The sequence below is a fragment of the Manihot esculenta genome, chromosome 15 (assembly GCF_001659605.2).
Source record: "Manihot esculenta cultivar AM560-2 chromosome 15, M.esculenta_v8, whole genome shotgun sequence".
Lineage (NCBI taxonomy): Eukaryota > Viridiplantae > Streptophyta > Magnoliopsida > Malpighiales > Euphorbiaceae > Manihot > Manihot esculenta.
The window spans coordinates 3,103,409-3,119,091 of NC_035175.2; the positions used below are offsets into that span (position 1 = coordinate 3,103,409).

At 29.1% G+C, this 15,683-nt stretch overlaps 2 protein-coding genes across 3 annotated transcripts; one reads left to right on the top strand and one right to left on the bottom strand.

Moving 5' to 3' along the window:
• Positions 1-5,548: 5,548 nt before the first annotated feature.
• Positions 5,549-6,479, top strand: LOC110600800 (ethylene-responsive transcription factor 1B). Its single transcript, XM_021737685.2, has one exon. The coding sequence runs from the start codon at positions 5,609-5,611 to the stop codon at positions 6,239-6,241; it is 633 nt and encodes a 210-aa protein (XP_021593377.1). The 5' UTR covers positions 5,549-5,608; the 3' UTR covers positions 6,242-6,479.
• Positions 6,480-14,029: 7,550 nt separating this feature from the next.
• On the bottom strand, positions 14,030-15,296 carry LOC110600801 (activating signal cointegrator 1-like). 2 transcript variants are annotated; one of them, XM_043950819.1, is made up of 2 exons: positions 15,110-15,296; positions 14,030-14,414 (listed from the first exon to the last, which is right to left on the bottom strand). In XM_043950819.1, the coding sequence occupies exons 1-2, from the start codon at positions 15,231-15,233 to the stop codon at positions 14,257-14,259; spliced, it is 282 nt and encodes a 93-aa protein (XP_043806754.1). In that variant the 5' UTR covers positions 15,234-15,296; the 3' UTR covers positions 14,030-14,256. The 2 variants fall into 2 exon arrangements, with proteins under 2 accessions (XP_043806754.1, XP_043806753.1); XM_043950818.1 differs by having other exon boundaries at positions 14,030-14,435.
• Positions 15,297-15,683: the final 387 nt, after the last annotated feature.

Genomic DNA, 15,683 nt, shown 5'->3' on the forward strand with positions numbered 1-15,683 from the left:
TGGCTTAGACTTAAACGGGATAGAAAATAATTTTTGTAAGAAATCAACATATGTATAACATAAGATCCACCAACAAAAAATATAAAAAGAAATTATAGTAAATAGTGGAGTGTTAGACTGAGAAGCAAGAGACTCCATATTCGAATTCGATTGACATCCCATCTACATCATAAATATTACGATAAATTGAGAAAAAAAGCTACAAAGACTAACTATTCTAAGATAGTTTGTCCGATCAAAAAGATTTAAGAAGAAAAAAATCATCAATTTTAAAAAGTTACCATTAATAGAATTTATTAATGCATTAAGTAAAATATGTAAAAATAAATATTAATTCACAAAGCACAACTAAAAACTCAAAAATATGAAATCAATCACAATTGTGATTTGTGAATTGAGATTTGTTTTTACATATTTTAGGAGAATAAAGGTGATTTGTATATCGAATGAGTAGAGAATGAGTGATCTTTATAAGAATGGATACACATGCTGCATAGGCTAACGAGACCTAAATATCAAAATTGAAAAGAGAAAGCATAGACTACCTTGGTATTTCCAAACATAGGCACGAAGGAAGCACAAGTTTTAAGGCTCCATCTAAAAATTTTCTTACTAGGGATCTTTCTTGTATTGCAGAAACGTTAATTAACTTGCCAGCAACAATGTAATATAACCACAGCACATGTAAAAATAATTAAATAAAATATATATAATAATAAAAAAAGACAAATCTCTCGTTTAGAATTTAAATACAATCTATTCCACTCTTATAATTGGGGGAGATAACTAAAAATCGAAAAAGAAAAAAACAGTTTGATGTCGTTGAAGAAAAAAAGGGAGGAAAAAAAAAAAAGAAGAAGACTATAATAAAAATTACAGTTATGAGGTCAGCACATAAGTGCATAATATGGAATGAAATTAAAAGAAAATAATAAATTCAATTTTAATTGTAGAGTCCACGTGCGCAATAACTCCCAAATCTCGTAGAGATGCTGCGTATCATTACTTCAGGTCAAAAATTGATTAGATTCACTTAATCTCCTTATGTTAATGATTCATCAACGCATTAGATTACGCATAATTCATTAATTTCTTGTGGTAATTAATTCACAACCCTGTTTTTTTTTATATAATTTTTTTAGGAAAAAGTATATCGAATCGTATATATATATATATAGATAGCCACCTAGGCTACTAATTGTAGGTTCATTGAGTCTGACCATAACTGTCTTCTGTCTATCACAAAGTGTTCATCCTTCTAACACTAAGTTTGTTGTTATTGCAGCATCTTCAATTTTCTTGCAAAACGGCACGTTTCTAGTGTGAACAATGAAATAGATTTATATTGGCACAGAATATCATGTCAGAAGAGCGGACACATGCTTTGCAACTAATGATTATGCACTGTTTAGTTTTGGACATTAACTAATTAAGTTCAACTTTTGATTATAACTTGGAAAAAAAAAAGGTAATAAAGTTAATTATGGTCATTTTCAAGTAAATATTAGTTTATTTCAGTTAAGCAATGGGTTCATGCACCAATTACACCCTCAAATAGTTAAAGTTTGAATCTTTGATGTTAGCATATATACATTTGGAGTCACTTTCCTTTCTTCTTCTTCAGTCTGATTTAAATTTTTTCTTTTTAAATGTGAAGAATGTTTGTTTCAATTTATAGCGTCAGTTCATATCAGCTTAACAGTATTTATACATGTTTTCAAATCATATGAACAATTACATAATTTGTTTTTCATTTTAGACATTAAGTATAAAGTTGTTATGGACAGAGATGACAAAGGCTGAATACTTGTCTTTTTCTCCTACCATAATTATAGGTTACTGGAGTCGAAATCGCATAGTAGCTAGCTAATAAAATTCAACATAAACTGTTCAATTTCAATTTGTCCAATTCCTCCGATGAGTGCCAATTTTAGGGGAAGAGGGAGATTTAATGGTCGCCGGAGACAAGAGTGTGTGAGGAGCATCGCTACTATAAATGGTTGGTGGAAAGAGCGTGGGCGGTGGGTCACAAGCTTACAGCTGCAAAAAAGTTAAAAATGGCGAAAATTCTATCGATGGACCATGTACCATGTATCTGTAGGCATCATCCCTTGCCTAACCGATTAGTCAATTTTATATTTATGCTTTTTTTAAAAAAAAAAAAGAAAAAAACAAATTTCCTTTTTAATTAAATTAAATTTTGTAATAAGGAGTTAAGGAGGGCCCGCCTGTTACATTAATTAAAAACATGAACAGGGCAACTCATCACTGTCTCTTCACGTGAGGGAAACCTATCGCAGACAACACACGTAAACTTTATTTTCCAAAATTTCATGCTCACGTGACACAAGGAATAAAATAAAAGTAAATTACTTATTTTTTCTTTTATCTTTATATAGGGTATACGAGGTTTTTAATTCTAGTTTCTCTTTTTATTAAAATATATATATTTGTTTTAATTTACTATTTTAAACGAATAGTGTGCTTGTTTTAGCCCCGTTGTATATTAAATTTCCTTATAATTTTAAAAAATAAACAAATAAGGGTTTTTGAAAAATATGTATGAGTAGATAATAGAAATAAAAATAAATTAATCTATTTTAATATATTTATTATTTTTTTTAAAATAAAATTACTGAATATATTAATAAAATTTTATCAAACAAAAAAGATATCATTCCAAAGAGATAATTCCAAACAAAGAGACAATCGTACCTAATAAATTTTCTAATAAAAGTACGAGTAGTTAAAGTGGTATAACGACGAATCCATCTAACAGAAATATCAGTTTTAAAGTCTCTCGAATAAAGTCATAAAAGAGAGTTTGTATGAGATAAAACTCGAATAAAGTTTTTAAATTAACGTCGTTGTTGCGATTCCTAAAATCTATAATAACCAGTAAACATCTATTGGATATTATCTTGCGAAACAATCGAATCAATAAAATTTAAAGAAAATTTAATCACAAAAACAGACACATGATTCTTTCACATTAACGAAAAGTCTCCTCTAAATTCTTATCAAAATCAACCATTAAAATGTAAAAATTACAAAAAAAAATTTATACGATAATTAATAGTTTTTGTTTTCATGAAAAATAAAATATCTGACTTGTAACTAGTAACCAAAATTTTCAATACATTAACTGTCCAAGAATTGTAGAGTACTCGACAGTTTCAACACAGGACGATCATTGCTTCGGCTATCCTGATTTTTGACGGAAAAAATTGTTTCGATAATCAATTGACGAAAATTTTTTTTAATGGGAAAGGAAAAAAAAAAGTTAAATTTAAGAAGAAAAAAATACGAGAGTATCAAATTACAGAGAGACTATAAAATAAAAATTTTTTTTTATATATATTTAAAAATACGATGATATCACGTAATTTAATCAAACTTTAAAATTTTATAATATATTTATTAGTCTTTAGTAGCTTATAAAATAATTAAAATGGAAGTATCAAAACTATTTGAGTGATTGTTGTTTTTAAAATTATTTTTATGGTTGTTATTAAATTCAATAGAAAAGTCTAATAAAAAAATTATTTTCAAATTTTATAGTTCTAATTCAAATTTGATGGTTGTTGTTTAAAAAATTAAATGCAAGTCAATTTAATAATTATATATTGTATAATTTTAAATTAATCTTTTCCTATTTAGATCTAAAAATTATTTTATTAATATATGTATACAAAATTATAAAGTAATCTCCTTTTTTTTCATAAATTTTGGAATTTAGATGTACATTTTTTTATCAGATATATTACTTTATATTTTACTAATTATTGATTTTTCATATCCTTTTAATTTATTTAATGTAATTTTTGGAATCTTATCTTATTATTCTCTACATTTAAGTTTTATATTTATTTTTCTTTTTAATAGTATAATTCTATGCAAAAACAGATAAAGTATAATACTTATTTTATTATTTTTTTTAAATAATGTTTAATCAATAAAATCTTATAATGTGATTTTGGACGTTATTTTATATATAATTATCGAATTGATGAGATTTAATTATTCATTTATTCTTTTATTGTTTTTTAGCAATTAAATTTTTTTTTAATTTAAACTTTATTGGTATATATATTTATAATAATTATTCAAAAGGTATAGAAAATTTATAATTTTGTCCATGCGCGAAAGAGAAGGCTGAAAAGACAAATATACCAAAATGGGGGGGGGTTCCTCGAAGCTACATAGGAATAAGGGAAAATGTGAAATTATCTTTGATACCCTGCAAAGTGATAGGCCAAAATTGGAAAATAATGGCCTCAGGTCACTCTCCATGAACAGTATCCATTCTTTCTGGAGGACTTCCAACTTTCAACCATTTTTATCTTACAGTTTTGAAGACTTTGAATTTTTTTTTTTTTTCCCAGAACTTCAAGGGGGGCATGCATCTGGACTCTTTCAACACCTATCATATTCTTATTTCAATTTTGTGGTTGATTTAAAGGCTCTATGTTTCGGATAATGATTTGATTCTTCAAATCACAATCAATCAATAAAATTTTCTTCTTCTTTGTGTGGGAATTTTTATTTACATATATTACAGTCATTTTCATTATGATGTTTGCCATAAAGAAAGGTTACCTTAGATTGGCAGCAAGTTATGATTATCACAGATGTCGATTCACATGAATCCCAATTTTCAATAGTATAGGAGTGATAGTTCATAGTATTTCTAAAAAATGTGGTATTTCTGATATTGTAGAAAAAAAAAAAAAATCAACCTGTACTTCAAGCAGTCAAATACACATGTACTGCTGGCATCCAAATCATTAAATGCATGACAATTTTTTTTTGGTGTTATATGATTTTTGTGGCTTTAAGCATTTTCCTTTTATGGGACATTAGTATAATACTCGCAGTTATTACTGTTTATAATATATTATTTATATATATATAAGATCTCCACAAAATGAGTGTAGCTCATTAAATTTTAGATTTCATTTAAAATAATTTATTTTATAAAAAATATTGAATTTTTTATTAAAAAAAATTAATAAAAAAATCAATAAAATTGAATTCCTCGGTATTAAAAAAAATTATCAACACGTGACGCTAATTAAAGTGATAATAAGCCTTATAAGACGAAAGAAAAACCATTTCGAAAAAAAAAAAAGACTAAAGAAAAGCAAATTTAACGGCAATACAACCGCAAAGCTGATTTGTCCTGCTGATAGGAAGAAAAGAAAATGAAAAATATACATCATCCACGTCAGTTGACAAGTGGACAAGGGCCAAGGCTCAATCCAACAACGCTTCACTTCAGGACAAAATTGAGATCATAGGATGACATCAGTTCTGAGATCTGACCTGGCCGCCAAGCTGCAATTGACCCACGTGTGATTTTCATCCATAGGCATCCAAATTACGGACCCCACTTCAGCCTAATATTGAATAAAAAAGTGCCACTCTTCCATCCTTTTACTGTTTTACCGTTCCGTCTTGTTTTTACTTTTTACCAAGCTTTTTTGTTTTAACTTGGCTTTCCTGCGCATATAAAAGACGTCCTCGGGCTTCAAATTTGGCGTACCCCTATGCATCTCTACAACACTCCAAATAGTGACGCAGCAGCTCAAAACCAAACCAATTTCACATGGACTCCTCCATCTTTCACTCTCCAATTTCCGATTTCTCGTCGGAATCTTCCTTCGGATCGCCTGAATCTTTGTACAGCCAATCCTTTAACCAATATCCTCTCCCCTTCAATGAAAATGATTCGGAGGAAATGCTTCTCTATGGACTAATCTCAGAGGCCACACAAGAAACATCAAAGCTAGCTCTCTGCAATCGAATTATAAAGGAAGAAGAGGTTAGTTCTGTAACCAAAGAAAATCCCAAGAAAGAGACGAAGTCGTACAGAGGTGTGAGGAGGCGTCCATGGGGGAAATTCGCTGCGGAGATAAGGGACTCTACTAGGCATGGGATAAGGGTATGGTTAGGCACATTTGATAGTGCAGAGGCAGCTGCTCTGGCTTATGACCAAGCTGCTTTTTCAATGAGAGGAGCTGGGGCTATACTCAATTTCCCAGTTGAAAGAGTGAGGGAATCACTCAAGGACATGAAGTACAGCCAAGAAGAAGGGTGCTCACCTGTTGTTGCTCTCAAGAGGAAGCACTCCATGAGAAGAAAAATGGTGAGCAGAAACAAGAGAGAAAATGTGGTGGTTTTGGAAGACTTAGGTGCTGATTACTTGGAGGAGCTTCTGACTTCATCTGAGAATTGTTAGACCTTGCTGAACAATCAATTAATATTTTACTATTGCAATTTTTTTTTTCTCCTCCTTTCAGTGGTAGGATTGATTTTGAATATGGGTGGATGGGTATGATCTTGATATCTTTCTTTTTTTCATTTTATCCTGTAAAGTTCATAGGTGTTAAAGATTGAAGGTAGCACTTATCCTGTGTGGGTCTCAACCACACTAAACAAGTATCAATGAAATGATATGACTATTATCTTTCCTAGTACTGAGATATTTCAGTCAAATCATCAACTTGGCCTATGTATATACAACACCTCAAAACCAGAGTTGCACTCTGTCAAGCTATGACACAGAATAATTATTGACATAATTGCAACAGGAACTTGGCACTGAACTTAATTCAATTGCTTAAAGCTATTCCTTCTTCCAACGCTTATTATCATTCAGAGCAATATAAGTCCATGCACATGTATTTTTGTTGGAAATCTATACTCATGCATGTTTTCTGTCATGGAAATGTTTGTAGTTTATTATTCAAATAAATTATTATATTAATATCAATGAACGAAAATTAGAATAATGATCATCTCACTATTTTTTTTTGGGATTTGTGAAATATATATGTTTTTTGATTTTTTTTTATTAAAAAATTATTATTTATGGGAATAGACTCATATCGAGAACTAAATTACTTTCGATAAATATTTATTTTATTTATAAATATTAAATTCTAAATATATTTTGGATAAGTATTTATTTTATTTATAAATATTAAAATCTTGACCTATTTAGAAAAGATAAATTGGAACCATTTATTCCACATTAGTACAACTTTTACTTTGCCATCGCTTATTTAGGTGGGTAAAAATATTTGAAGTCCCAATGTATCAGGTAGACATGGCCATTCCAAGATTTATTTTTTGAATCAAACTAATTTAAAATAGTTCAAAATAATTTTAGTTTAATTTTAATTCAAATTTAAAGCAGTTATAATTTTAATGTTTAACGATTTCGGTTATTATTTCAATTAAATTTAAATTATAAATAGAAAATCTGATTTGAATTAAAAAAAAAATAACGGCAAAAAATTTAAATAAAATATAAAAAAATAAATATAAATCATTAATATTATTAAATATATATTTTATTGAATAAGTAAATTATAAAATATATTCATTCATAGGATATAAAAAAAGAAAATGATATACATATAATATAAAAATAAAAGAATATTACATTTAAATATAAATAATATTTTTTATAAATTAAACATAAATTTAAACTTAATTATTTAATAATTTAATTTATTTATATATATATTTATATAATTTTTTAAAATGATTTATTTAAAAAATAAAAAATCAAATTAAAATCGAGTTGAATCGAATAATCGATTTAAACAGCTCGATTCTAATTTAATTAGTTTATGTAAAGAAAATTATAACCAATCATTTCTCTAAGATTTCGATCTAATTTTAATTTAATTCACTGTTTGAATCAGATTGTAATCATATCTAATATTGGATTCGACTCTCATTTCTCCTTATTAAAAAAAATATCCAAAGTTTGGGTACGTGAAGCTTAATTTAAAGTAATACTTTAGAAAAGACACCATCTCTTTGAAGGAGGATGGAGCTAAATCAATATGCAAAAGAGGAACATTTTCGTTTGTAGAGAAGCTGTTTCACAATCTTAGGAAGATAAGACTTTGGGTTTGACAAGCAAGTAGAAACTTGCTCTTCCTTGTGTACTTTTTTATTACTGCTTTAACCTGAAAAGTGATGATTTTCTTCATATTTTCAATTGAAATACATTTTATTAAAATAATAATAGTAGCAAACGAAATCCAATGTGCCACAAACTCTATAGGTTTCAAAGTAAGGAACTTTTGAAAAATCAATATGCACATGTTAAATTAAGTAAATCAAAATAGAAAATTCTTGATTTCAGGGAAACCAACGATGTTTTTCTTCTTATATAATACAGGAGGAAATGATAAAGAAAGTTGCATAGATAACTAAAACAATAAATTACTTTCCAATCCTAGAATATAAAATTCTGAATTGAATTGAAAAATTTTAATAAAATTACAGAAACAGTTTATTTGATACATGAGCTAAATAATTACAACATAAAAATTAAGGGATTTTTGTGGTATTTTAAAGTATTTGATTAACGAAAAAATAATTTATCTTAATTAAACAAGAAAAGTTAAAAAAAATAAAAAAATCTGAAACTGGCAGTATCTTAATTATACTTGAGTTTGAAAAAACTATTTGGGTCTAATTAATTCAATTTGAATTCAAAAGAATATTCTCTGTGCAGTTCGCAATTAGGTCTCTGGATATTGGTTGAAGTTAGACTGACACTAGCCTGATGAGACCCGTCTATCTTATACTCAACTTAATAAAATAAATTTCGAAAAAAAAATTAATAAAATAAATAATTTCTTTATCTTCTATCCTTTAGCATTTTTTTCATAAATTAAAAATTGTAAAAAAATTTTTATACACTCACAAATTTAAATTGCCATATTTAAATAAATCTAAAATATTTTAGATTTTACTCCTCCAATCCTCAATTTCTATTTAAAAAAACAAAAAAACCTTCATATCAATCTCTTACTCTATAACACATATATTTAATCATCAAAATATTGCTTCCATATTTGATATACATAAATTATGAAAAATATGTGAAATTTACATGTAATTTATACATATATAATTTAATTAAACATAAAATCTAGAAATAAAATATTAAAATTATTTTTATATAAAATTGATATTAGCATTTTATATTAGAAATTAATATGAGAAATTAAAATCTACAAGGAAACAATTTAATTAGAGTAAGAATTAAATGTGGAAGGTCAATGTTTTGTTCAGTCAATTGAAAGGCTAATATTAAAGGGAAAATCATGCATACACAAAGACTTTTCATTTTGATTTTGTATGTGGTTAAATGAATTTGGTCACACATCCATTGTTCTAGACAACTGCAATAATTATTTAAGCACACCACAATATCAGCTTTTCCTTTTCTTTAACTTGCCTAACAGAATATGCACTTCTCATTCAATTAAGTAATCCTACAATTATTAGTAATATTAAGATTAACTGTCCAATTTTCAATGTTAACTCTCATATCATCTCTTACAATTAAGTTATTTATTTATTTATTTAGAACGTTTGCCATCTGAAATTTATTTATTCAATATTGAGAAACATAATTAATAGCCCAGCATATCATTATTAATTATTAATGGACTCAGTTGTCCGCTACGAGTACGAGACCCATAGAACTACCCGATGGGCCTTGCTCCTGCTCAGTGTTATTGGAACTGTGTGTTTTAAGGAAACGCTGCGCATAACAAAAAGCTGTTGCAAGTTTCATTCAAACAGCTGTGTTTCACTTTCATTGTTTAATTCTTTATTTTGGTGCTAAATGCTTAATTTCGCTCCACAGGGAATGAACATTATGCTTTCATATATTTCTTAATTTTTTATTTAATTCATTTTTTAAGGATTAAAGTGAGCTTATATTGGAGTTTTTGAGCTAATTTCAATAAAAAAAAAGTTATGATCAGCAATATTTTTAATCCATCAAAGATAGATTATGAGAAAGCAGCAAAAGGCTCAACGCTGAAAAGCAGGCAACCAAAGGACAAACCACAACAGCTCAAAACAAAAAGGCCCAAAGGCCGAAAACAGGCGAGATCTTCTCTTCTTGTATTTTCTTTTTCTCTGAATAATTCGGTGGTCTTATTTATCCAGTACTTTGCTAAAACCTGTCTATTAATTCAATAATTGGAACTAACCAAACCAATTCTGAATTCTCTATTAGGTCTTCATACTACGCTTTTAATCGATTGTATTTTACATGGATGTCAGTTCCCTCTTTAATGGATGAAAGAGACCTTCTTAGAATAGGTTGGAAAATAGCACTGTGGAAAAATCAAAATTATCGGCTGAAGTGACATTTTAATATTTTTAATTCTTTATTTGAAATTAAAATTTTGATATACTTTTTATTCTTATATTGAGAATAAAATAATGCAATCCTTTTCAATTTTAAAAATTTTCACATTAAAGAAAAATATATCTAAAAGTTTATTTAATTTTTTATAAATTAATCTTTTTTGTGCCTTTACCTTAAAATCATAATTGAATATTTTGTTCAAATTAGATTATTTATGGAAATAATATTTTGTGATACTCTATCTGTTGCAACAAAAAAAAATTGTTTTGCCTTTCTTAATGTAGTCCTGTTGAATATGAATTGAAAGGGTTAAATTTATCAATTTTAAGAATAATTTAGTAATCAAGCAATTATCCAAGGAGAGAAGTAAATTAGGAAAGATAACATGAAATTTATTATTTTTAATTATATTTTCTTAGTTCATATAAATATCTAATAAATTAAGTATGAAATTTGTGTTTTAGTATATATATAATAACACAAGTGAAACTGGCTGCTTTATGTTTAATGTGGAAAATAGGATATGCTCATAAAATACAAGCAGAGATAACAGCGCATAACTACGCAGTCCTCATCAGTTGTAGCAACTGATGGATGACATACAAGGTGGCACAATCACTCGCATCACCATTTATTCATACCTACCATAATACATCGAGTTTTAAGTCGTTTATTTGGATGGATAGGAGATGGGGGATTGTGCCTTGCTTGGGGGGCTACCTTGTAGTTAAGGAGCTGGGGGCTTTTTGTAAGACGGAGGCTTCTTGTAAGGTGGAGGCTTCTTGTAAGGTGGGGGCTTCTTGTAAGGAGGCTTGTAGACTGGTGGCTTCTTAGGGGGCTTGTAATGAGTTGGTGGCTTATTCACCTTGGGAGGCTTGTAATAAGGTTTCTTGAAGGTTTCAGGTTCATAGATTGGAATGTCGGGCTCAGAAGGGTCATATTTTGGCTTGTAATCAGCAAGGGTTGGACTAGCTATAAAAGCTATAGCTACTCCGACGAACAACAGTGCTACCAAGATTGCATGCATTTTTAGGTTTCCAATGATGCTGCATTACAAAAGAGGTATGGGTGCCTTTTATAGACGTCTCAGATCTTTGCTGGGTACACGTGTCACAGTTTGGTTCACAGTTTTTTCTGTCGGCATAAGTCAAAAATGGTTTCTAAATTTTCGTGGAGACAATAAATGAGATGGGCACATTTGGGTCCTATTTGTGTACAATAGTTGAAAAACTGGGGAAAGGATTTGGTATCTTGTGCAGGGGAAATATTATGAAGATCTCTTAATTTAATTCTAATTCATCATTCGCTTCTTTTGCATTAACTACGGCTGCTTCAACGATGCGGAGCAACTAATTTAAATTTTAAGATAGACTTAAATTGATTTTAATTTTTATTATTGAAATCTGATAAAGATTTATAATAACTTTTTAAAATTTTTTTTCAATTTTTAATATACCTTTCCGTCTATTTTATTTTAATTAAATAATATTAATTAAAAATAAAATATAATTAATTTTTTATCATTAAGTTTATTAATGAATTATATTTTATTTTATTGATATTAAAATCGTATCTAAAATTAGGATATTTTATTAATGGAGCCATGATGGTAGTTACTGTTTTTCCTTCTAAAATTCAGCATAACGTGCACTGTTTGTCTCCATGTAGTTGGTCATTCACTATCACTCTATTAATTCCCGTTTGGTACGAGACAGTGGATCACATGTAATATGAACATATATATCATATTATTATTATTTTATTTTGTATTGCCTGAAGTTAAAATCATTTTTGTTGTTTCATTTTCTCCCTAGTTTCATGAGAATGTATTGGCATTGGTGAACTTTTTATGTTGCTTTAAATGCTCTGAAATAGAAAATTATTCCATTTGTAGTCTTTAATTCTTCAAAGATTGATCATACATTTTCACAACATAAATTGCAATTTTCTGTCTGCTTGAGAGTAAAATGATTTTTTGTAAATGCAAATCGAAATACAAGTGCTATTTGTCTCTCTGGTAATTATCAACCATATATAATTTTCATGAGTAATCTTTTAGGTTATTCCTTCAAACAGCAAAAGATACTAATAGTAGAGCTCACCGCTTAATTTAGATTATTTACTGGCTACAATTCGTGATGAAGTGCAGTTAAGGCACATAAGCTATCATCTACAGTGAAAAAGCATAAGCTCTTATTTCTAGTAACTTTATATATGGATTGGTAGAAGTGGCTTGTGGTGTGGACTAGACGTCGTCATCAGGAGCCGGTTGCATCTTACGTGGAATTTCAGGAGGCATCACCTTTGGTGGTGGCTTTTGGAGAGCAGCACAATCCACTCATATTCCATAACGACTACACAATTAATGTAACTATTCTTATATTAGTAGGAGCATGTTACCACCTGATTATATATGGCTAATAATTAATACATCCACAGATCTAGTATAGTACGTGAAGGATAGATAGAATCATATTCCGACATGTGCATTTATTTGATACATTTAGGCTGAGGAATGGTCAGTATTCGGTTCAAACCGAAAAAATCGATCGAACCGAATTGATTTAAAAATTTAGTTTAATTTTTTATACATTTCGGTTAGGTTTGATTTTTAATTTTAGAAATTTCGGTTATTTCAATTCGATTCAGTTATGATCAGAAAAAAACTGAAAAAACCGAACCGATTAGTAATAATAATATGTTTTTTCAATAATATAAAGAAATTAAATCATATTAAAATTAAAATATTTTAATTAAATTTTAAAATATTAAAAATAAAGTGTAAAAAATAAAAAAAATTATTAAAAATCGAAATCGATCAAATCGAATCAGACCGGTTCGGTTCGATTCGGTTTCTGACCAAAATCGGTTCGGTTCGATTTTTATAAACACTAAAATTTCGGTTTTCGATTTATTCAGTTCGGTTTGATTTTTGAACCGAACCGACTGAATGCTCACCCTTAATTCAGGCCATACGCAAGTTGAAGATGGAGGGCTGTTTTATGGCATCCTCGGGTTGGGGATTATTACCACCACAATTAACAACTCTTTGCTTGTGCTCCGATAATATCTTTGGTAATGCTTCGTTGGAAGGTTCCACAGCAGCATCAAAGGCCATTAATTTTCTTTCTGAATTAGGAGGCCTCCGGCCACGGGGCGGCCTTCTTTGAGGTGGCCTTTGTTGAGCGTCAAATGAAGGGGTTAAGGAAAGAATTATGCTCCAACAAGGAACAACAGCAGCAAGTGTTTGAGATTGATCAGAGCCATTTTTGAGCAGGCTGTAGCTGTGAGCGTGCAAACACCAGAGAACTGGAGGGATCTATTTATGGTGAAATGGAGACCAATCAGTCAATCACGTTCCATTGATTATTTGTATTTTGTGCAGATTGGTGCAACTGCTTTGTTGAAAAATAGGGTGTTTCTTACGTGGATTCGTGGAATTAGGATATACTACTCGGGACGAAGCAAAAATCTAGTGCTATTATTCAACAATCAACACATATTTCTATGCCTTGTATCCCAATTTATTTAACACTGTGGTCAAGCAACTTTTGAAAATAAACTATCCAGAATAAACGGATAAAAAAAACGCATGTTCGTATAAAATTAATAGTGAAGAATACAAATTCTGTGTCACCATTGAAAGAAAAAGATAAATAAAAAACTATGCCTAATTTAATAGTGAAGTAAGAATACAAATTCAAGTATGTTTGTACCTTTCTTTCAAGGTTATATATACGTTGATACCCTAGCATCTCAATTGGTACTAACAATTTCTGCATTGAATACAGAGATGTGCTTCCATTAACATATTCAATAAGCAGAACACAAATATAGCAGAAAAGAAGGCAGTGGACGAGTTCGCTAACAGCTAAGGAGACCACTCAATTATCTGGCTCCTTCCATGCTTTCTATTACCCCCCTATAGCTCTCAAAACATTTGTGAGGTTCAGATATCAGAGAAATCACATACCACAGTAAATCTTTATGAATCAATCTGTTTACACTATATTTGAGACATCCCTGCACCAAAGTGTTATATTTGAAGAAAACTACATATATCAAAAGAAGCGGGTAAGGGGAAAATCAGCATGACCTAGAAGTTTTGAAACTGGGTAATGTTCTGGAAATTTGATGTCTAATATCCCATTAACAGCATATATTTCCCTGTAAAAATCCTCCATCGCTTTGATTGTGGCTGCATCTGGGACCTTACCAGCTGCATGAATCCAAAGTCGGCCTTTTGGCGAGTCAAATAAGGAAAAAACATTAATGTCCATGACAAATGTATCTAACACAGTATCTCGATTACAATTGAGAACCAAAGAAAATCCAGGCAATCTTAATCTGAAATCAATGAGCGTGAGAATTTGATATATGACATTAATGCAAAGCAAAGACCTCTAACACCATCATCAATAAAATAGATAGACCCTTGAAATTACGTCGAAGTGTTTTTTAAGACATCCATAGCATCTATTACATGCTCTCTTTTTCCTGATAACGTACTATTATATGCATAAGACATCCAGAATGTTCTAGAATGCAATTTGAGCGAGTATTGTTTCTTGTTAAAATTCTGTGAGAATCTCCCTAGATCTTCCAAACAAATCACCGCCTAAACTAAAATCCCAATATTCTCCCATTCGCAATTTTAAGTAAGCAAGAATCATGGGCTCGCCTAAACAGCAACAAACTCAATTTTAGGAACTGAATTTCCAAAAATCAATGGAAGCAAACAAGTAAAACCCAACTTAATGATATGCATAGTATATATATACCCAGTGCATGCAACAAAATACGTCATATATTAAAGAATAAATAAGAATAAAAGCTGAGGAGGACCAAAAGTAAAAAATTAGAAAAAAAAAAAAAAAAGGAAAAGTATCATCCTTTTTTGCAGATACCTCATACCTCTAACAGGGGCAGGCCATGATCTGCCTTCAACACGGTTAATACCATGAACAAGCAAAGAGGCCCATGGCTGACGCAATGTGAGACATGGGTTTATGTAGTTTCCATGATGTTTGCCTCCCATTTGATTTTGATTTTAAACCATTTACGAAAAAATAAAGGGTTTATTGCAATGCCCTCTCCTTTATAGGAAAGAAATTCGCTGCCCAGGCAAATGCCCTCTCCTATGTATATATATTTAAATTTACCGTTTAGAAAAAAATATATTAATTAATTTTTTAATTTAAAAAAATATTAAAAATTCCTAATATTTTAAAAATATATTAATTAATCTTTTATTAATTTCAATTATTAAATAATATTACTCTTTATAATTTAATAAAAAATTATTAATTTATTTTTTAATTTTATAAAAAATATATTAATTAATTTTTTATCGACTATATTTTAATATATTTAATTGTTAAAATCAATAAATAGGTTAATTAATAAATTTTTTTATGAAAGTAAAGAAATATTTAATAAAGTTTTTTAAAATTAAAAACAACTAATAAAATTTTTGAGAATATAAAAA